The sequence below is a fragment of the Suillus subaureus genome (genome assembly GCF_016647635.1).
Source record: "Suillus subaureus strain MN1 chromosome Unknown BJ212scaffold_22, whole genome shotgun sequence".
Taxonomy (NCBI): Eukaryota; Fungi; Basidiomycota; class Agaricomycetes; order Boletales; family Suillaceae; genus Suillus; species Suillus subaureus.
The window spans coordinates 133,736-155,933 of NW_024538578.1; the positions used below are offsets into that span (position 1 = coordinate 133,736).

Genomic DNA, 22,198 nt, shown 5'->3' on the forward strand with positions numbered 1-22,198 from the left:
GAACATCCTTCCATGAGAAATTAATCTGACGAGACAACGCATTACCGTCGGCAGTCATTAGTCACCTCAACGCGAAAACATACGAACCAAAGTGCTCGTCTCGGAGTCACAGTATGGCGCGCACCTCGTCTCCACACAGGGCGCCTGGCGTACCAGTTCGGTGGTCTGTACCATTCCTGCATCCTCGTCCTGGTTTTCCAAGTTGCTTTGAAACCCGCCTCGTGCCAGTCACGACAACACCGATGCATGGGGAACTGTCCAATGTGTATACCATAGCAGCTGGTGATTGGGGGGTCGAGGATTAGCAGGACAAAGGGAGACAGGTGTATCTTGTACCATCTTAGCTCGGACGAATTCTTATAAGCCGGCGTGCTACGAAGGTACAACAGTGAAACTGTAGTGTCGCAAAAGGTCGAAGGGGGTCACCAAGCCTGCTGTATTTGATGAGGGATTTACTAGTGAGTGGTATATGAAAGAGCTAGATGGCAGCACTAAACATCCATGCCACGTGGTGCATGAAACCAATATTGTATTTTCATGGGGAAATATGGCCTGGGATTGCACAGTCACTAAGCTATGTGTGATGCAAACGCATTGATTGGTTTTGCACCGCTCGTCCAGGGTAAATCCCTAATGGGCTTGTAGCAACAAATAGCTGATGACAGCGAGCCAGTCTCTGGCCATCACGTATGTGTTACTGCAAGAGGAGTCAACCCCTAGATCTGAGCCGTACAGATCTTATACTAAGAAACCAAGTGGATCAACGTGGCTATTGCGACGGTGCGCGAACAAGTAAATCGTTTGTAAATGTTAGCCGGGATAAGCTCACCTTCGCGACTTCTCGGAGATCATGAGTTCCAGTATTGCCGTAACTTCGAGTCTAAGGACTCCGCCAGCTTAAGCTACACCTGATGGTAAACCGTGTTGCCGACAGCCCTTGTATGATTGATAGGTGAGTACTTGAGAAATTCAAGAAGGTGCATACTTTTAATAACATGTAGCACCGGCGTACATAAAATTTTCCGGTAGAACGGCAACCTGCCGGTCATGGGGCTGGTCCGTATCCGCAAGTCTAGCAGCGGTGGATGAGGAAAGTTGCGAGTTTCGTCAGATCCTAAATATTTAAATGAGCCGCGCATTCAGGCTGCAATTCAGGGAATTGAAAATGGGCTATAAGTACCCATTGCAGCTGCAGCAGGATGTGAGTCGTGATTCATCATGTGATTATTCACTCAACTGCCTCAATATTACAACCCCGACAACAAATCTCAATGGAGATAAATCACAGGCAGCTCAGATGTAAGTGGCTGCTCGAGCGCAATCAGCCTCTCTCGAGCATGTCAAGAAATACTTCGCTTATGATGCGCTTTCACCGGGAGGAAGGGTGGAAGAATAGGCAGACGATGGTGATCGGAAGAGGTGGGGCGAAGAGGAGGCCGCGTGTGGAAGTTGGTGCTGAAAAAGGATGGTTACTGCTTAGAGATTCGTTCCTGTAATACCATACGTTAGGATAGGGTATAGAGCCGCGAGCCGCGAGATGAGACGAATCACTATCGCGCGTATCTTTCTTTCTGTCACGATGTTTAGTGGCGCCCGCTTCCGGTTCGTAAAGGTTACTATTAGCGGGGTAGCAACACCTCGTGATTAAGTTGGCTTGAGAAGGGGCACAGCAGTGAAAGACTGATTGCATAGTACGTTGCCCTACACCACAGCCTTGCGAGAAAATCGGTTTTATGGATGTGCCGAGCCATTTGCTGGGGCACTAGTAATATATATATATATAGGAGCGATGACTGTGCTGGCGTAGATGGGGTCTGGATGTCCGGATGGGCATTCTAGGATTGAGATGTCCCATATGGGAGTGCCAGGATTCGAGGTTAACATTCACCGGTGGAGGGAAGTTCAATCACTGGGTTCATACCAAATTGCCAAAAGACCTTGCTTCGTAGTCTGCTGGCATTGCAGATATTATGTGGTCGAATGCGGCACAACCACGCAAGAAGAATTTAAGGAGACGTGAGGCTAGTAAGGGGATTCCGGTGGATATGTTCTTCCTAAAACCACAAGGAACGTCATTCAGCATATAAAAGCAAGGTGTCTTCATACTGGCCCTTCCGATTTATTTAATCACATCACAATGCGTTTCTCTTCTGCAATTGCACTCGTCGTCGTCGTTTTGGCGTCATCAATCTCTGCCACGCCCATTAATGCGGGCGCCAATAAGTGTCCTTGGACTTGCCAGTATGACTCAGAGTGCTGGGAATGCTATCACGGGTATTGCGTGAGTATCACTGGGTTTCTTGGATTTAATACACGGCTCACCTGCATGGGCAGGACTGGTTTATCTGCAGAGTGAGTCGTATTTCTGCTTTCACATCGATGCAGTATGGGACGCGCAATTTGCTAGTGATTGGTCGTGTTGATCAACGTGCATCAAGAATGTATTGGTCTAATTACATACCGGAGCTGGCATGGAATTTTCGTTCAACTAGGAAATGTTTATAGATGAGACGTAGATCATTCCACGGCGCAACCTTGCAATGTCAGTGTGACTCTTGCCCCTGCTGAATTGCCGAAGATGGGCCTGTAGATCGTACGATCATAAGTATATAGGCTCGTGAACGGTGGCAGCATGTGTGGTACGAATCCTGTCTGCAATCTCAAGAAGGTTGTCAGCAGGAGGTCTTGAAGAAGTAAAAGTAACTAACGAAATGTGGCCGCACTCCTTTCGCCAGGCATTCATGGTGATGCCTCGGGAATCTGCATCATTATTGCAAGAAGGGTGTGATAGCCCGGGTGTTCACATCCAAGTCGCGTTCGATCAAGTAGAGCAAAGAAATATGAGACTACCAATTTGATGAATAGATCCTCGATGATCATGGAGGAGTGCCCAGACAAGGTTAAGACAGGTGAAATAGGCCAAATCCAAGTTGGATGAACTGAGACCTACACCACAAGGCTAACTGCCCTCAGCAGATTCTGCTTCCAGTATCTCCTTCTCTAAGCGTGCACGCTCAGCTTCACGCATGCGGAGGAGCGTCAACGATTCATAGTCCATCCCCGCCTTCACAGTAGGAGGTGGCGATGGTGTCACATCATCAAAAGCAGGCTTACCAAACAGAAAAATCAGTGATTTGAATAAATGGACTGAGTCAACCAGACTTACAAAACTTGAGGGAAACGAACTGATATGGCATCATCATTCAGCAAATCAGTGTTAGATAGTATGCGGAAGAAATTGTAATCAATACTTAGTAGTATGTGTCTATAAGATGTGTCGCCCTGTAATGTTAACAGCAATAGCGACACGGGAGCCAACGTATCTCAAATAACCTGTACCCAACCTCATCCGCACGACCAATTCCCTCACGACGACCCACATCCTCCTTTTGCAACACCGCCAGCTTCATCTCCCCACCACACCCTTCATTTCCACATCCCCCGTCTGGAAACACATCATCCACAGTTTCCCACAAACCTTCGTGCCTCCCCGACGAACGCATCGCAATAATCAACCAAAACACCCCGCCCTTCTTCAACGCTTTCTCCACGCAATCTTTGATCCACTTGGCATGCTCAGGGTGATACACCACATCTGCACCAAGAATAACATCGTAGGGCTCAAGTGGAGGTGGTCTGGACCAGTCCAGTGACTCGATTTGAACGGAGACATTATTGGTCTTCACATTCTGCAGTAAGTTATGGAGGACCGCGGAGTGATAGTCTGTTGCCACAATTGTGGCATCAGCTCCCATGCGATCGAGAAGTCGTGCGGTAGCGATGCTGAGAAGTCCGGTGCCTGCACCTAGCTCAAGAACGCGCAAGGGAGCAGCCCCTTGTGGGATGCTCATGTATCGAGTAGGATTCACGCAAATGCGTTCAGCAAAAATGATAGCGCTTGCCCAACTTTGCAGACCAACGGAAGTATGATCCGTGAGCGTAAGTGGAGCATCATTCAGCTCAATTGTGATAGGCTTGCCACCGGCACCAAAAGGAAACATAAATTGTCGTGTGAGAGCATCCTCTTGCTGCTCATCGTCGCCGGAAAAACGTGCAAGAAGCTTGCTTGCTTCTTCTATAACAGCTGGACGTGTGTGCTCTTCTTGTTCTGGGGTGCCATCGAATGCGTACATCCATATATCAGATCGCTTTATGAGGCCAGTAAGCCATCTGATAGCAAAATTTCGTTCGAGCTCGTCAGAACGCAGGACGTCAGGGTCCAAGCCTTCAGCTTCGCTTTCTAAATCTCCTTCCATTTCCGCCTCGTCTTCTTCGGAGGCATAGCCGGAGTCCGGAACGCCATCGCTATGATTCAAGCGTCCCGTCCGCTTTGGGCGAGGCACGTGTACCGTGTCAGATATGTCCTGCTTCAGTGCAGGTACAGCATTTATTGACTGCGTCCTCTTCGGAGGAGGTTCTGCGGCGGGGAAGTAAATATCCTTCAAACCTTGCAAGGCATCTTGCATGGAGGCGGTGGTGTGGGTGGAGAGTATAGAGAGTGGTGGAAGAAAGGAAGTTGGAGCGCGGAAGTAGGTCATGGTTTGTTCGTCTGGATAGGATATATGGTATACGTTGGATACGATGTCGATTATAACGATATCACTTGATTAACGGAACCTTGATAGACAGTCTAGTAGGGGTATTGGTACACCGAGTCTATGTGCACAGTGATCTATATCCGAGTCACCCTATGATCCCAGAGAAGATGGTCCCGATAGCGAAAAACTTCTACGTCTATGTTTGTTGGAAAAAGATGATGTTAGTCTCTAAATACAACGCAGGCTCTCTATAAGCTATAACTAGAGCCTGCGTTGCTATTGAACAAGGGGAAGCATTGGGAACAGCATGGTGGAAGACGTCAAGCTGGGAGAAAGAGAACAACTCGTTTGGAACGTTGTTTTGAAATGTTTTTATGATCACCGGAGATAAGATAAGATCTTAAGAGCTAGATGTTGTTGCATTCGAGCTGTCGATTAGTCGGGACTCGACGCATCCTAGGACCTACTTACAAAAGCCATATAATCAATTCAGATGGATGTTCGGTCCAGGGAACTCACGGTGACTTACAAAATTGTCCCGCCGCCATCTACAGTGACTCCTCCGTCCCTCTCGCAGGAGACGACTCATAGGTTTTCTATCACATCTCTGCCTGACTTGGAGTCGAAGGAGGACGCTGACTCGGAGCTGAAGAGATATTATGCATCTCTGCGAGCATCGATTGCAGAAGCTCGCACTAAACTCGGAGAAGAGTTGACTGCTTGGAGGGATGCAGTAGGAAATACGGAACTTGGAAAAGAGAAGTCTGTAAAAACTGAAGCCGACGACGAAGGAGAGGAAGAGAACGCAGAGGAATGACGTTAGACAGGGATCGTACATGTGGTACTCAGTGAGCGAAGGTGATTTCAATTGTTGTCTGCAGCGATTTGTCTTTTCTCAAACTGCAGATTCCAGTCCTGAATATAGCGTACAATTGCAGCGCAGCATGCCAAGTGAGATGAGTTTTACACATGATCGTCACAGAAACAATCACGCCTTCCCCTTCCGCCTCAATAATTCCTCTTCCTCGGCTTTGAGTTCTGCGTCTACCTTGGCTCCTTTCGATGGTTCATTTCCATGAGAAGTGGCTGGTCCAAGAGGATTGACGTTAGGATCCACCAAGGGGTTCAATGATTCTTCACTACGTGAGTGCTTGATGGCAGCAGCTAGTCTATTGCCTATGCTCCGTTCGTCTCTGTTTGTCTGTTGTAAATTTGGACTGCTGCCTGAAGACTAGGATCATACTTGGAATCGATATCCAGGTGTGCGTGTTCCTGCCCCTCATCATACTTCTTTTTCGGATTCTGGTCTGTCTGTTTTGACGTTCTGCTGAACCTATCAGATATGGTGAATGCGCTTGACGGTTCTGGACCTACCTTTGCTCATTCGCTTCGTATACCTGAGGATTCCCGACGTTGGACATCATAGCTCCTGAACGTGGTGACATTTTGATCGTGTGGTTCTGTCGAGTTTTAGTGATGGAAATTGTTAAGTTGGTAATTGAAGCTCGAAGTATGTTTGTCTGTTTTATACTCTCCAACCAGCGTGACGTCAAACGGAGAAGCCTTGAGTTCAGACGGACATCCGAGTCATGACGTCAAGGACTTTTGTAACGTTTATCCACCGACCAGTCGACTCCGGTCTGCACACAAATGATATTGATCAAGACCGAAAAGTCACGCTCGCACTCGCCAACGAGTCCTAACGTTGGTCTGATTATCCAAGGAAATTGCTGGCATGCTACAGGTAACACGAGCGTTATTAGAGTGGTCAACCTGTTGTTGATGGAAAGTTGCCTTGATCATACTCGAAAGTCTGGCAAAGTAATCCACCATTGGTATCTTAGATTACAAGGCAGATCGGTGAGCACAACAGTTTCGCAGCCATTGATGACATTATATCCAGATTACATACATACACTGCTAACGAGTGGTTACAAGGAGAGATGTTTGTATGAACCACCGGCCTGCTTTCAACTCCTAGAGAAAGCGGGAGAAAAAAGTAAAAGCACTAAGACGAGCAAGCGTTCGTATCCGCCCTACTTTGGCGCAGACCAGCGTGATCGTATAAGTCTGGTCTGCAATTTGACTTGAGTGCGTTTGAGAAAAGACAACAAAATTTTACAACATCATTTCAAAGACACGCATCACGTGATGTTTAACCACTGGTCCTTACATAACTCAGCGAACTTGTGATCTATTAATAGTCCGCCTGAGGATAATTCGACGACTTGCCCAGGTGTGCAGATTGCAGTGTGTTCAACTGTAGATCTGAATGGCACATCTCAGCAGAATCCCAGCCTGAGCTTCTCTGAAAACCTGCAGCGACGCAGTGAGTGACATGCATGACTTTCGCGGGAGGTTAATTACTATCCCCGTGCCAAGTGTTTTTTGCTATAATAAGCTTTGTCTACAAACAGCCCGGGAACGGATCATTATTTCTTCATGTCAAACCTCGATGATGATCTGCAGGTGCAACAACAAGTATGGGCACTCCCAGCGGTTCATTACGTCCCTGGTCTTCGCATCGCACAAGGACGAACGGTAAAAGGCAATATGGTAGCGTTAACGAAATATTTGTCATCTAGTTGAATTCTTTTTCGCCTCCCCGCCGAAATTTATATAAGTTACTTCACCACTAGCACGTTTCCTTGCATTTTCGCTCTTTTCTCTTTCCATTCGTTGATCACACCAGTACTGCTGGTCCATCTCCTTTGTTCAGAGAGATGCGGATTTTTGCGCTGCTGTCAGTGCTTGGTATAGCACTGCAGGTGCCAGGTGGTAACCGCTCAAGACGGCTCCATATCTGGCCCAACCAGCAGTTCATCTGCCGCTGGTTACTCGTGCGACCCTACCCAATGCCAGTTGCCCAATTGCAATTGTGCTAGCACGAGTCCCCCAGGCGGTCTCTCTCCCGTATGTTGTTGACCTATTTTTTTCGCCATGTGTCACTTCTGACGGGTGGGCTCCAGTCGGACGTTCCGCAATTCGTTGTCTTCACTGCCGACGATGCTATTCAGTCCTATACTATCGACTCTGTCAATCAGTTCCTTGCTCAACGGAAGAATCCGAACGGTTGCCCTATCAAGATGACCTACTTCACGTCTCTCAACTATACCAACTATACGCTCGTCACCGATTGGTACGTAGCTGGAAACGAAATTGCTGATCATACGTATGTACATCATTCTAGTCCTTGGTGCATTTGATCATTGGTTTTAGGATGACGCATGTTGGTTCACCTCCGGCGGATGAGATCAACGGAAACATTATTGCTCTCAATGCACTTGCTGGTATCCCGCTCGATGCCATTCAAGGTTTTCGTGCTCCTTACTTGAACTATACCGCTCAGACTTTGCAGCTCCTTGCGAACGTTGATTTTACTTATGATTCTTCCTCCGCCTCCTCAATTCCTGTCACAGACCCAGGTACCGATGCGTACTGGCCTTACACGCTTGACAATGGCCTTGCAAATGACTGTCTGACTGTCGAGGGTATATGTAAGGGCCTGCCTAAAATTCCTGGTCTTTGGGAGATCCCTATGTATGCTTTCTTTGACAACCTCGGGGTTGACGGACCGCACCTCATGGACCCCTGGCTAGATACTGCCAACGGGGCCAGTTCCGTTAATGACACTGCCACATTTGAGTACATGCAAAATACATTTACAGCTCATTACACTGGTAATAGGCAACCAATTGGTCTCTACACCCATCCCATTCATCTTTCGGCAGGTTATTTCTGTTCAATAATATCCCAATATTGGCTAATGTTGTACTTATATATAGACCACGTATCCCGGTGTTGACCCTCCAAACAGCACGATCCAGATGATAAATGAATACCTGGATTGGGTTCAGATGCAGCAGGATGTCTGGATCGTTTCGAACGAGCAGCTTCTTGCTTGGGTCCGGAACCCTGTACCCGTCTCAGAACTCGATTCCTTTGAGCCTTTGAAGTGCCCGACTCCCCAGGTTGACCCGTCTCTGAAAATCTGCAATGGTATTCCTCAGAACGAAGCTGGTCTCCTGGAAGAGTGTGACTTCCCCGACTTCCCTTTCTTCACTTGCGTAAGTTGCCTGTGCTTAGCGTGGTACTCATTTAGACTTAATCGGCGAATTAGTATGGTTGCCCGCAAGTGGAGGTGTCGCCTTCAAACCCAAACCCGCCGCAGCAAGTCCCAACGGGCCAACAGATGAGATACAGATGTAACTAATTTTACTGTTACTTATTACCCTCCGCTGAAGATGTTCTGTAGTGCCTGCCAACTGCTCAACGCCTTTCTGGGATCCCATTGCCGGGTCGTGCCTGTGTCAGTCCTTCGGATTGCGCATTCACGGATAACTCGAGACCTATTGGAGTAAGTCGCAGCCTCAAGCTACGTAGTTCGCCTTGACCATCATTTTTTTTAGCCCAATGGCGCCAACTTAACTGGTGGTGGAACTGGGGGAGATGGATTTAACGGTTCTGGCGGTACGCCGACGCCCACGTATATCAACTTTAATGGCGCCAGCCCCGTTAAGCTGTGGAGTGGCAGTCTCGTTGGCATGACGAGCGCTTTAGCTGTGGGCGCGTTTGGTGCCGCCACGGGATGGGTTCTGGTTAACGTCTGAGATACTTGAGAGCATTGAACTTTCAAACGCTGACACTGTATGATATTCATTGGACATATGCTTACGATCATTACTTTTCACAATGCCTTATTGACTCTCTTATCTCCTTACTCCCAGCAATTAGATACAGGTTAACCTCGATTAATAATTGACCCATGTTGATAGCTAGGACTATGTAGTACTATACTTACTTGTTTGGCTTACCATATGTCACACCACTGAGTTACGAATTAACCTCCAGGCGCGAATGTTAATTGAACTCCTGAGTTAATACCTAATACGCTAGGTTCTGGATCATGGATCATGGATCACCGAACCCGAGGGGCTGTGCGAAGATATGCGGAGCTCGCTGTTATATATAGACAAATATCGTTCGTTGACGTCCATTTTAAAGTACTACATCCCAGCAAATTATTATTCAGCTGGACGAGGGAAGTCGATAACTTGAAATTGGGAGCAATTTTGGAACCATGTGTGCCAATACACGTCCGCACCGATACCGGCATTGGTTGTTCACTGTGCTTCACGTGTCCCCGCTTCATTGTCTAGTTCCATTCTAAATTCCATCCAATGAATGCTGAGAGCGCCACCGTCTTCGCCTACATGCAGAAGATATGCTAGCATTCACACGGTGTGTGCGAGGTAGGGCATAACGCCTTCCGACAGGCGATTGTAGCGTAATACGCAGACGACGAGGTTCGGTGTATTTTACACATGCAACGATGAGCTGTCGCACTATGGTCGGCACCCTACTCATAAAAGGTAGTAGATGAGGTTAATAGATAAGTTGGAGGGTCGTGCGCGTGAGTTGTACCGGTAGTGGTAGGTTGGTCATCTCTCACCCAAGCTGCCAAATTCTACGTCGTGACGACCATTTGTTATTCGCGGAAGTGTAAGCACAAGTGACTGAGTTGCTTACAATCGTATATTAAACACCTGCATGGGGCGAGCAGCGGCCTCATGGCGTTATCTTATCTTTCAAATTGATAATAAGTACTAGATACAAGGGAAATGAGTCATGATTGCAGCGCAATACGCAGACGACGAGGTTCCGTGTATTTTACACATGCAGCGATAATGAGCTGTCGCATTATGGTCGGCACCCTACTCATAAACAGGTAGATGAGGTCAATGGATAAGCTAGGGGTTGTGCGTGCGAGCTGTACTGGCAGTGGTCATCGAATCTCTCACCCAAGTTCTACGTCCAATGTGATGATCGTGTGCTATTCGCGGAAGCGTAAGCACAAGTGACTGGAAAGCTTACAATCGCAGATTAAACATCTGCATGAGGCAGGTAGCGGTCTCATGGCGTTATCTTATGTTTCAAATTGATAATGGATACAAGGGAAATGAGTCACCTAAATTGTACACCGTCAGGCCAACGACATGTTCGCCGTGTGCGCATTCTGTAGAATGGTAGTACTAAAGCCGCTGTTTACAAAGCTCTGCTGCCCGCATGGTACAGCTTTAGTGTATACACGAGTAACGAGGGTCCAACAGTGGTGGAGCATGATCGGCCTCTAATACCAATAGGAAAGCAGATATGTTGGGAAACTTGGAATCCTCGATATACACGGACTTCAGTGGAAGAGGGTAGGAAAGGGTCTCAATGCCGTCGGCCCGTCTGTCGTTGGTGCGTGGAAATCATTTCCCTTATTAATTACCGGGTGCCGTGTTCTGATGGGCTGTCGTTGCAAAACTTTGAGCGTTGTCCTCGTTGACTCATACTTACGACTTGACTGACAACGATTATCTATCTACCGCAAATGCTCCACAGTGCCCCGTGTTTTTCGCAAAATACACTTCTGTTGTTGTGGACTGGCGTGACCGAGCGCCGTTACGATGCTATTATGAGAAATTTAAGGTGCAAGCCGGTTCATCCAGAGATCTGTGTAATAAGCTGCAGGAATTCGAAGTCCGGATCATACTAGGACCAGGTCAAAGTTCAATATTCAATATTAACATTGATTATGCGCGGAATCGATCGCTCCCAACTTCTGCTCCACGCATTGATGCGTGGAACTTCAATGAAACGCTTTAAGGTATAACTTCGAACGTCTAGAACCCCCTCTCGGCAGAGTGTTGAAAACTTCTGCAAAATACATCTTTCGCGGTGCATACTGTATTACCGTTACCTGCTCTTGCGTCTCCAGCCACAAGTTTTGAAGCTACGTTATCATGCGATGATATCCTGATAGATAAGTCTTCCTTTTCGGCCCCCTCCAGGCTCCAGCCGGAATTAATGACTTTAGTAACCGGCTCGTATCCAGGACAGTGAAACGCGCGCATCGAAACGGAGGGTAGTCTGTTCGCGTCCTATACTTATCTGATGCATTTGAAGCTCTTTCCTTTCCAAAGGAGATCAAAGTTATCTCCCTTACGACAATTGTTTCCACCGGGTTATTGATCCCATACAATGAATGTTATTCTTAAACCTTAGATGAGTGATGTCCTGAACTCCTCTCATGTGTCACTCACCTAGAATCATCCTTCTACTGACTTCGGGAGTCATCCCTGCTCTGGTGTTCTTTTCCAAAAGACACAGGGCCCAAAATGCAGGCAGTCCTATATTTTACTGGAGTTGTCAAGCTGATGCTGTCTGTACAGTTAGATGATTTCCCGACTGTTGGCTGCTCCTTCGGCCCGTCTCGTTGTTTCAGCAACTTTTACGTAGGCGCATTCAGATTCCTTGTAGACGCACCAGGTGTCCTCAAGGAGGGTTACGAAAAGGTATATCCATTTCTCATCCATCTCGGCTTGCAAATGACGCACAATACTAGTATGGTAATAGGCCGTTTAAGGTCGCAACTATGTTGCGCTGGACGGTAGTTTTCAGTGATCCTCAGCACATGGTGGAAATTGCGAATGCCGCGGAAGAAGACCTTTCATTTCGCGAGGCTATGAAAGATGTGAGACCCTTGTCGTCTCTTCAGCTAACAACTATTGACACAGCTCTTGAGATCATGGGTGTTGACGATACATTAGAGATTAACGTCGGCAGTCCAGATCATGATCTTCTTGCCGAACTACTCAAGAGTCATATTGCTAGAAATGCAACCAAAATCTGTGGCGAAGTTCAAGACGAGTTGCTCGCGTCTCTCGAGAACGTTTTAGGAAATGAGGGTGATGGTGAGGATGCAAGTGACCTACAGTTGACGATGCGATGAATAACATCAAGCAGATTGGACCTCTATCCCCGCTTTGGGCACCGTAAGTCGAATAATGGTGCAGACATGGCAACGATTCTTTGTTGGCTATCCCCTATGTATGTGATACGGTTTGTCCCGTTCGAGATTCCCACTATGTTTTGCAGGCCGCAACTCCGAGTGGTGTTCCTTAGTGGCCAAGATTCACAAGGATGTGGCGATATCGAGTGTGATCAGACGTCTTGTGCCATCATGGACATTCCCGTAGGTCACACAAAGACACAAATGAAAATGAAAACTCAGAACGAGTTCAGATTCTTTGTGAGAATGGCTAGCAACCTCAAGGCAAATGTTGATCGTGCGACTATGTTGTTGGGTCCTGCAGTGGAGGCTTGCATGGGCGAAGTGGACGAATATTCTGTTCCAAACCAGCAGAAGGTATGAAATTTGCTGCTGCGTACCAATTCGCTGACTGCGTTCCCCGTAGATCGACTTCCTCGCGCGACTCGTAAGGCGATCTGCAGGTGAAGATAGTTTGTTGAGAAACCTTACGACCCGTCTGCTTGGTTTCACCATTGCGGTTGCATCTGTATGTGTTGATATCTTTCCTAACGGTTTATCTGACAGCACACCCCAGACACCCTCAAATGTAAGAAATACTTCAGAGCCCAACGATCATTAACTTGTCTGCAGACCTTTACCCATGCCCTATATCATTTAGCCACAAACCCTGAGGTTGCGCAGGCATTGCGGGATGAAGTTGACCCCATCGTACAACTTGATGGCTGGAATATACAGTCCGTAGCGAAGATGAGCAAGATAGACAGTTTCCTGAGGGAGAGCGCCAGGATCAATGGCGTATCATCTTGTGCGTTTTCATCTAAACTTGCCTGCGACTATGCTATGAACTATTTGCCAGTGGGATTCTTTAGGCAGGCGACGCATGATTTCTCGCTCTCCGATGGCACATTCCTCCCCAAGGATTGTACCGTAGCGGTGTCTTTGCCGCCATTTCACCATGACAGCACAGCATATGAGGCCCCCGACGAATTCAGACCTTTCAGGTTTTCGGACAATCCAGAACTCAAAATGACCACTATCACACCCCAGTGGTTGTTTTTTGGTTACGGGAAACATTTGTGGTAAGTGAAAGATCACCATCGACTCTTGAGGTTTTGACACTCAAATCACAATTGTTATATTCAGTCCTGGACGTTTCTTGCTCACTTACCAGCTGAAAGTCATGTTTGCGTATATGGTATCTACCTACGACATTAGAATTGGCGATGGATGGACATCGCGTCCGCCAAACTTCATATTTGGGGAGGGAGTCGTACCGAATCTATCTGCGCATGTCTCATATAGAAGACGGCAGCCTATAAGTGATAGCACTGATTATTAGATGTAGCTAACGTCATTAGTTTTTGAAATCCGAGGGTTTGCATGATATGGAAAATTAGGTTGATGACTTGAAGTCCTTGATGAAGGATACGTAGAAACTTCCAGGTTAACATTGGTAGGTACACGATGGTAAACGATAAACGATTTTAATTGGCTGACTACTACGCTACTGATGCAACTCAGGGGCTGCATATAGTAAATGAGAATAGATGGGTACGCATGTTAAGTAAGGTAAGATAGCATAGTTAATTATCAAATACATGTCGTGAATGATCATGAGGGTGTCATCAGTACTGATGGTAGAACTACAGAACATCAGACTGGGCTATCTTTCATGTCACAGTCTGTCATATCCATCTCCATACAACCATCGCCCTTGGACTCCACAATCTGTTCAACATTTACTTGTATCTATGACAATCAGAAAGGTCATGTTTAAAATATGTGGCAAAGTTACACACCAATTTCCCCCGCTGATGTACTGCTTTCGGCTGGGGAGTGTTCACTCGCAGCTGTGGTTGTGTAAGATGCAATATATCATTCCACCGTGATGGACCATGGTGCTTACCGATCCCTGCTGCGTGATCGAAGAATCAGGTCCATGCTCCATAAAGACGATTGGCATAGGTTGATTGTTTGTAGGGGTGTATTGCTTTCCATTCCATATTTGCTTTCTAGCATTGAGGCTATGACACTAGATTAAACTGCAGCCCACAAATACCGCGTCAAACGTGTGACTCACGTTGCTAAAAGTGAATTTGCATATACTACTCCAACAATATCCAGATCAGATATGTTCACGATAATCTGAAAATGGCTTACATTTTGCTACAACAAAGTGAATACCTAAGAATATGCGGTTTGAAGGCATGATCTTCCACTGTGGTATTTGAGTGATCGAAACTTAACAAACATTAGGGATGCTCACGCAAAGCAATGTTGCAATGGCCGCAGCACTAAGGTGGCGTCAGGATATGGTTTATGGCCTGCGCTTAGATGACATACCTGGTCATCGAGCCATTCTGAATTGTCCAGAATGTCAGGGTGTCGATTATACGCATAGTACTACAAGCTGAGTGAACACCAGCTACACTGCTAAGGCCATATAATGACTTACTCTGTAAACATTGGTCGATTTTTGCGAAGGAAGTAGCACAGGAAAGTTGTGATCATGATATCCACGATTACTGAAAGCAAAAGGCCAAAAGTGAAGACCCAAGAAAATCCTATCCGAATGTCAATACTGCGAAGCTGCCCACGACCTGCAGACGAGAGAAATTACGTTGAAAGAATGTTGTATATGATTTCAATTTGAGCCTGCAGAAAATATGTTTTAGTGGCTATCAAATCCGATTTTAAACACCTGCTTACATCTCGCTATTTGTGACTGGTGAAGTTTTGAGAAAGCGCGTGATTTAGAAGAATCACATGTGCGATACTTCATGACTTACCGCTAGCCATGACTGAAGTGAGACATCAGAATAAGTTCACATTATTGCATTGCTAAAGCGCACCCACTTAAACGAGCAAAAGAGAGCGCAACCTACAAACGGAAATCTCATCACTGAAGTAGCAAAACCACAAACATAAAACCTACAATCGGAATCGCTACGCTGAGCTTCTTATTTTGCACTTCCTAGCGGCATCAGTGTGTGAAACGCAAAACCAAAGAAATGTACGAAACGTTTATAGATTCGGTACGCAAAGAAGCTGAAGCTCGAGTCAGAACCATATTTCCTCATATGGTATAGCTAACCTTTGAACGAGGAAAGTAATCAAAGCCTGGCGAATACTCCAGTAGTGAGCATTATGAAGCTCCATACGTGTGAGAACGCACAGTAAGCTCGATCGTAGGCTATATGGAACCGCTTTAATGCCAGTACGAAACATCTAAAACGTGATTGCTCACACCAATACACCTGATAATCGATGAATTTTCCAGCTGATCGTAAATGATGACACCACGCATACCAGGGGATTGTGTCAATTTTACTAAGATCACCATAGGTCGCAATGATGGAATCCCAAAGGGCGACTGCAACGAGTGCAGAATGAGACAGGTCAAGTAGCCTGAATTCCATTGGCATTCGTCTCGCATACATCACGACACTGGAACGTACCATATCACAATAACCTTTGTGAGATGATTAAAAAGGTGCAGACTTGATAAGACAAAGTTCCGTACCAATGACTTAGTACGCCAACTCTCGCGAAAATAGACCCGGAAATACACGATGAATTGCATGTTAACGCAACCTGACAAGCTGTGAGGAGTTCCGTTAGATAAACATCATACTTTGGCATCAAGATTGATCACGCTCCCGAAGGCAAGCAGGCCACCGACCATCATGGCTCCGTAAATTAGACCAATACTCATCGCAAAGATAATGAGCGGGGCAGTGGAAGAACCGGCGAAAGACGCCTGAACTGTCCAATCCACGCGATATAGCTTATAAGAAGCCCAGGGCATTCAAAAGAGGTTGTTACATACATACACAGGACGGATTCTTGCCATGCTCCGTTCTGGGAGGAATGGACCCTATAGGATATACTTCGATTATCAAGTTCTTGCATAGGCACAATACGTGATTGGAGAACTAACTTCCCGCATAATGCGTTGTTTGAAACAGTACATGACAGCAGAGCCCCTGGATATATTTGCGCGCCGTAGCTCCACTTCCGAGTATTTTGACGAGATGATCGCATCGTGACATCTTAAATATAACCGTCAGTCCAACTAGCACTTGAGTCTGACCCAGTTAACAGTTTTGTAGACGCTCCAGTCCCTCCGAGTCACTCCTCGAGGTTATGGAGACTGGGTGGTCAGCTACTGTGCCGCGGTTTGTCACAATGTTTCGCGTCCGTGCTGCATGATCACGATTGAGTGAGAAGCTGGAGTAAACTGGAGAACTTCAGAAGTCATGATGTGCCTCCGAGAATAGCTACAGCGCGCCGAGTCCAAGGTCAACTTACCGTCTGATTGAGTTCACACCCGCGATAACAAATCAACCAAGGATAGAAATAAACTGGCAGCTATGCATGCAGGGGTGATTGGCTGCTTGTGGGATACTAGTACCTAGTAGTACGGTTGGTCACGGTAGTACTCGGCCACTCTAGCACTACCGTATAAAACAGATCAAAACACCTGCTATGATCGCGCCACTATCACTGGCAATTTGAATTACTACTATCAGTCCATCACAAAACTGTCGTTCGGTGTTCAACGTTCAGCGCTCAGTGTTGCCCTTAGTCTCTCGTAGGGAGAAGCAAGATCAAATCTTCTGTTCAACCAGTCGCTGTCCACTCTGGATCTTGTATATTCCCACATCATCGATCGATTGCCGTTACATTGGACTCCTGTTATTATGCCAACATCGCACGCAAGGAGAAGAGCTATTCCTGCAACTTGATCGCTGCGACCGAACAATACTAGTGGAAGCCTCGGGGGTCGTCCCAGCTAAACTGTGTCTTCTGTCGACAAAGCGATTTAACAGCGAGTTCGTCCCACATAGACTTTCTAGTTAGAGATGCTAGTGCTCCGAGGGCTACGTATCGGTGTGAGTGATTCATGGTTCTAGGCTTCGTGCTTCCGCATTCTGAGCCATAAACAATGCTAGCAGCTAGCATGCACGAAGAGATAGATAACAGTGCCTTCCGGTTCGGGATTAACCGAATAAGCGGTACTTGGTGTGCTCATCTGACGGGCGCAACTGCCATTCAATTTGCCCCAATCACAATGTGTCAATCCGCTCCCACAAGCTAAGTCAAACCTTGGATGACACGCTCGACACCCTTCGACACTGGTATCTGATGGTTTTTACGCCCGTCATAGTCACCAAGGGGAAGGTCATCGCCTGCAAGTGGCTCATCCGTACACTGTCGGCGGATGGAAATGCACATTAAGGCCCTATCGCGGTTTATGACGCTCAATAACTGCAGCGCAATGTATGATGATCGCAATGAAATGCCTTGCGCTCTCTTTATCTGATTTGAGTTATGGATGATGGTCCATCGCATCTGCAACACAACAGTCAAGTCTGAGGCCTGAGGCACCAGTAGTTCAGAAACTACTGCATTCTTCATCAATGAAAGGGATATCGACTGCAGGAGATTCAATTCGTTTGGAGGAGCACTCAAAATATTTATCCGTCAACACCGACGAGTTACCACTGCAATTGCGCATACTCAACTATAGAACACTCTGCTGTACGCCACCGGAAGATGGACCTTGTGGAGGTCAATGTTGTGTCGAAATTTTTGGGTTGAGATGCAGATATCGATGTCGAACGTCTCAACTTCGCAGCAAATACCCGTTGTTGCGTTTCAATGGCCTGCTCGAAATCGCTATGGGAAAATTTGGGCGTGTCGATTGTCGTTACGTAGTACAAAGATAGTGGCCAACATATACATGTAAGATCGAGAGAATTGAAAAGATAGTAGGATGAAGATATGGTCACGGCAAGTATGTGCTATACGACAAATCAACGTAGTGTCCATCATAGGGTCCCACCCCACAGGACAATGAACAAAGATTAAAAAAGAAAAAATATGGGCTATATGGCGAAGTATATATCACGACCGACAAAGACGCAAAATTTCAATCATCCACGTCATCCTGTGCTTGTGAAAGGGCTCGAAGAATATTGTTAGGAATACACATCACTTCTGCGAACCTATCTGCAAAAAGCACAGCACCTTGAACTCGTGCCTTGATGGCGCAGAGCTCTGCGAAGGCAACGGAGAAGCCGAATGCACTGCTAAGATTGTATGCGTAGGATGCCATGATAATTTTGAGTTCCTCGTCAGAAAAAAACAAAACCTCTGGCCGCCGCGCAAAGTGTTGCACCGATTTTTGGATCGCTTGTGACTTGGGATCCGAAGACCCCCTCCCTTCCGAAGCCTTCTTCTGGAGAGCAACGGCGGCTTGCCAATCCCCATATGCTCTCTGGACATGGGCTTTGACAGCGCTTAAGTTGTCTTGCAGAATGTGAAAACCCGTGTGCGAAGCTTGCGTTGCCCTACGAGACGCAGAAAGGTAAGGGGAGGTGAGGTCGTGGTCTGCCGTCTTGGTGGAAGAACTCCGGAGGATGGAATATTGTTTGAGGAAATCGTCGCGGAGGCGACGGCCCTCATCAACAAGGGCATCAAGAATGTATGGAGTCGAGCCCTTGCGCTTCGATACCGCTTGACCCTCGGTCTTCTGTTCGAGAGCGACCATGTAATAAGGCTTGCGGTTCCCACAAGATTTGCGATCTTCCTCGAAGACATGAGCTTTGACCCGCAGCCCCGTCTTGCTCGCATCAAGGCAGGTAGTGAACCTGCACCACATAACATGAGGCGAGTTCCATAGCAATAAACTGAAAATTCTCACATGTATGCCAGTCGAATGGCGGCAGCACTTGCATAGCCGCGCTCATACACAGCAAGGTCATGGAACTTCGAATATAATCCGACTTTTGTCTCTGCGAGTCCAAGAAGGAGGACCTTCTGGAACGCGGTTTGAGCCTCCTTTGCAGAGAGCTTGGATACTCGTCGGTTAAAATCCTTAACATGTTCAACTTCTCTCTCAAAGTCGTCGCTCAAACCCGCAGGCGCCGTACACAGTGGTGCGGTATTGAAGCTTTCAACAAGGCGTTTGGACCAGACCAACGTGACCGTGTCTTTGAAAGCAATTATTAAATGATAAAAATATAAGATGCAAACTGACCTCCGTCATAATCTACAGAATGAATACGTCAGGTGATAAGTGAGGATGGAAACAGGTGCCTACCTCCTCCACCCAAGTAGCTCGCCAACGAGCGCTCCCCTCTCACAGGGAACACGATGACATCGAAGTAATTAGCCAATTTTGGGTGGCTGATGGCAGTGACCTGATCCATGCTTGATAAGCCATCTGATGGGGTATTGATTTCCTCACCTTTTGAACATCGGAGGGCAGTCTTGTGGGATTCCTCCACACCTGTTTATCCACACCTCAGAACAGTTCACTGCAATGAACTAAAGTACTCACCAAAACTGACCCTGTCACGGTATCCATCTGGGTACCGCTTTCGGGGTCGGTGATGAGTTCTGAAGAACGAAAATGTATTTCCCCTTCCTCGAGGACCCCATACGGATCTGCCGCAAGATGAGCTAAGAAAAAATGACCACGAAAGAAGCTACTCGCCCGGTACGATATATGCTTCGAGGGATTCCTTGACCGGAATGTGGAATTTCTCAATGTAGTCGTCGAGGACTTGGGTCACCACGTACTCAAGTTTGTAAAAAAGTCGGTCAAGCTTAAGAGGATGAAAACCGGCCTGCAGGAGTTCGAGAACCGACTCGTGTAGAGTCAGCGGTTCACCACTGTAAGGATTGCGACCCCGATTAACCGAGTTACCCAGCGATGGGCTCACTGCGACATCGTCGCTATCATCAATTCCGGCAGCGAGCTCTTCGTTGGGTCGGAGTTGACCAAGACCAAGCGCTCGTGCCTGGCCAGCAATGCGCCGCCGCAGCCTCGATGTTACAACACGGCCGGCTTGCTCCACAGCTCGCCAGACCATAAGCATGCTGTCCGGTCCACTCCATTCAGTCAGCTGACGGACTTCCTCGTGAAGCCCATCTGCCATGAGATCCTTCAGAACAGGCAGGGGAACACGGCCATGCGCCAAGTTGACGAGCGTCTGGCTCGACAGACGGCTTGGCCCGGTTACCCGAGATGGCGCAAGGAGGTCGAAAATCCTGTGCGCGCTATCGACCTTGTGTAGCGAGCCAAGATTGATCTTATTTTGTGAATCACGTATCCAAATTGTAGGCGGTCCATCGGCGATTTGATGCGCGGGATCTGGGTGCAGAACCCACATTCCCTTTGCACCAGCAATGCGTCCTTGTACGGCGGTCGGTCTACTCGAATACTTCATCACTCGCATGATGGCCGTCAAGGCCGCACCGCTGATATAACCACACCCATCAGTCATGATTTTTTCGGCTGGGGGCTTTCCCTTGCCCCAGTCCACAGCATCTACAATACCCAAGCAGTCAGTGCCTCATAGCTCAGGATTTAGAGGAAATGCTACGTTGGTCGCTGATGAAAAATATGTTTCCTGGAGAGAATTCAATTGTTGGCACTGACGTCGATAGGCCGAGCGCCCATCGTGTAGACCACTTGCTAATGGGCTACTCGAGGAGCGCATCAGAGCTGTATAATGCGGACAAAAACGTAGTCACCTGTTTCCAATTCAAACTCAGAGGGTTGTGCCATTTCACGAACTGGTCGAGTGTCAGTCTGTGACTGTCGCCATCGCCAAGGTTTGTCTGGCGATCAATGTTCTCGTTCGTTTCAAAAAGGTACATGCTCCCTTCCTTAGCATGGAAGGGTACGAAGACGCGGCCACACAACACGAATTTACTTGATATTACGAATTCCCGAAGTGCCGAGCCGACTTTATCATAGGTAAGGTTATCTGGCACGCGGACTTGGAGGATGCGCCGAGACCCCAAGAAACGAGCGAATCGATGTGATCTCCGAATTTCTGGTTTCTCGAGTTCGAATTTAAAAGACGTTCCAGCTTTTACGACACGGGCAACTTGCTGGATCTTCCCTCCGTACCAATGGTCTTTTCCTTCCCACTGTCCCATAGTTCCCAAACCGCGACCTTGGTTTTCGACAATCGCGACCTGCTCCCGGTCATATTCGAGCCTTTCAAATACGTTTAGCTGGCAATTTGTGAGGCGAATGAAATCAATACCAAAGTTCTGATGATGCTCCTATCGCAGATGGCACTTTGTCTGCCATGACGGTAGCCACTTTCCAGGCAGATTGAGCGTTTGAACCTTGAAGTTTTTGTAGACGATGCTCCGTCATGTCTTGGAATGTCCACATGCCACGAGTGACGCCTCGTGCCAGTTCGAAAATCGTTCCCCACGCAAGTTTATGTCGATCAAGGACTTCCTGAGCCTTCTCGCAGTGGGCAATGTGAACGATGTTTAATTCGACACCGAACTTTCCGACTTGTGGCAGGTTCACCTGCAGCATTGTGAAAACACGTTGGATGGAAGAGCATTTTATGACTTACAACTGGTGCGCACGAGGCAACTTTGCGTTTAACCGCTGGTGGGGTAGGCAGCGACCAGTCTGGTGCGCGCTTCAGGCCAGTGGGTTCAACAGACGATATCAAGGTCGTGCGACTCGAGAACAGCGAAGATTGTTCGGTCGACGGTGCCGACCCGGAATCACTGTCCGACTCTATCACTGGTTTGGATGATACTAATTAATAAAAGTGCGGACTAGGGAGAGATAACCAACATCGTTGAGCTACTGTGAGGGCGTGAATAATATGTTCATCTGAGCAAACTCGACACTGTACCTTCGTCGATCTCACGCATCTCCTCGTCGTCATGCGACAAAGGACTTGGTGAACGCATATCCACCTTATGCGCTCGAGGCGTTGTCTCCTGCGAAATGCAAAGTTTTTCTCTGAGGACTTTTGCCAATGGTTGAGTTGGAAACTGGGAGTGGTCT

General features: G+C 47.4%; 7 protein-coding genes across 7 annotated transcripts; 3 read left to right on the forward strand and 4 right to left on the reverse strand.

Annotated features, from left to right (window-relative positions):
- Nucleotides 1-3,038: 3,038 nt before the first annotated feature.
- BJ212DRAFT_1432615 (uncharacterized protein) lies at nt 3,039-4,850 on the reverse strand. The gene is made up of 2 exons (XM_041337705.1): nt 3,167-4,850; nt 3,039-3,109 (listed from the first exon to the last, which is right to left on the reverse strand). Exon 1 carries the CDS (start codon nt 4,536-4,538, stop codon nt 3,291-3,293), a length of 1,248 nt encoding a protein of 415 aa, XP_041191508.1. The 5' UTR covers nt 4,539-4,850; the 3' UTR covers nt 3,039-3,109; nt 3,167-3,290.
- A 181-nt stretch (nt 4,851-5,031) lies between these two features.
- BJ212DRAFT_1482227 (uncharacterized protein) lies at nt 5,032-5,355 on the forward strand (the record flags this gene model as incomplete). Its single annotated transcript, XM_041340383.1, has 1 exon — nt 5,032-5,355. The coding sequence occupies one exon, from the start codon at nt 5,032-5,034 to the stop codon at nt 5,353-5,355; it is 324 nt and encodes a 107-aa protein (XP_041191509.1).
- Nucleotides 5,356-5,451: 96 nt separating this feature from the next.
- Nucleotides 5,452-6,085, reverse strand: BJ212DRAFT_380535 (uncharacterized protein). Its single transcript, XM_041343055.1, has 3 exons — nt 5,913-6,085; nt 5,782-5,862; nt 5,452-5,731 (listed from the first exon to the last, which is right to left on the reverse strand). Exons 1-3 carry the CDS (start codon nt 5,981-5,983, stop codon nt 5,527-5,529), a joined length of 357 nt encoding a protein of 118 aa, XP_041191510.1. The 5' UTR covers nt 5,984-6,085; the 3' UTR covers nt 5,452-5,526.
- Nucleotides 6,086-6,819: 734 nt separating this feature from the next.
- On the forward strand, nt 6,820-9,301 carry BJ212DRAFT_1364234 (uncharacterized protein). Its single transcript, XM_041336019.1, has 10 exons — nt 6,820-6,878; nt 6,922-7,281; nt 7,307-7,451; nt 7,508-7,710; nt 7,758-8,265; nt 8,324-8,605; nt 8,659-8,743; nt 8,794-8,851; nt 8,886-8,895; nt 8,948-9,301. Exons 2-10 carry the CDS (start codon nt 7,262-7,264, stop codon nt 9,146-9,148), a joined length of 1,512 nt encoding a protein of 503 aa, XP_041191511.1. The 5' UTR covers nt 6,820-6,878; nt 6,922-7,261; the 3' UTR covers nt 9,149-9,301.
- A 1,841-nt stretch (nt 9,302-11,142) lies between these two features.
- Nucleotides 11,143-13,761, forward strand: BJ212DRAFT_1364241 (cytochrome P450). Its single transcript, XM_041336020.1, has 12 exons — nt 11,143-11,703; nt 11,756-11,878; nt 11,929-12,057; nt 12,109-12,277; nt 12,330-12,413; nt 12,462-12,558; nt 12,609-12,732; nt 12,782-12,883; nt 12,932-12,943; nt 12,988-13,162; nt 13,214-13,436; nt 13,501-13,761. Exons 1-12 carry the CDS (start codon nt 11,614-11,616, stop codon nt 13,694-13,696), a joined length of 1,524 nt encoding a protein of 507 aa, XP_041191512.1. The 5' UTR covers nt 11,143-11,613; the 3' UTR covers nt 13,697-13,761.
- A 61-nt stretch (nt 13,762-13,822) lies between these two features.
- On the reverse strand, nt 13,823-16,809 carry BJ212DRAFT_1578083 (uncharacterized protein). The gene is made up of 24 exons (XM_041342209.1): nt 16,669-16,809; nt 16,298-16,597; nt 16,187-16,246; nt 16,017-16,122; nt 15,881-15,959; nt 15,816-15,829; nt 15,667-15,765; nt 15,605-15,614; nt 15,533-15,550; nt 15,452-15,477; nt 15,380-15,405; nt 15,293-15,327; nt 15,214-15,238; nt 15,147-15,158; nt 15,067-15,082; nt 14,978-15,012; nt 14,813-14,921; nt 14,701-14,760; nt 14,624-14,651; nt 14,518-14,575; nt 14,438-14,462; nt 14,264-14,381; nt 14,157-14,207; nt 13,823-14,106 (listed from the first exon to the last, which is right to left on the reverse strand). The coding sequence occupies exons 2-24, from the start codon at nt 16,407-16,409 to the stop codon at nt 14,011-14,013; spliced, it is 1,218 nt and encodes a 405-aa protein (XP_041191513.1). The 5' UTR covers nt 16,410-16,597; nt 16,669-16,809; the 3' UTR covers nt 13,823-14,010.
- A 1,483-nt stretch (nt 16,810-18,292) lies between these two features.
- On the reverse strand, nt 18,293-21,712 carry BJ212DRAFT_1447686 (RNA dependent RNA polymerase-domain-containing protein; the record flags this gene model as incomplete). Its single annotated transcript, XM_041338434.1, has 8 exons — nt 18,293-19,013; nt 19,115-19,355; nt 19,466-19,565; nt 19,706-19,812; nt 19,862-20,698; nt 20,754-20,853; nt 20,905-21,376; nt 21,426-21,712. 8 exons carry the CDS (start codon nt 21,710-21,712, stop codon nt 18,293-18,295), a joined length of 2,865 nt encoding a protein of 954 aa, XP_041191514.1.
- Between the last annotated feature and the right edge of the window lie 486 nt (nt 21,713-22,198).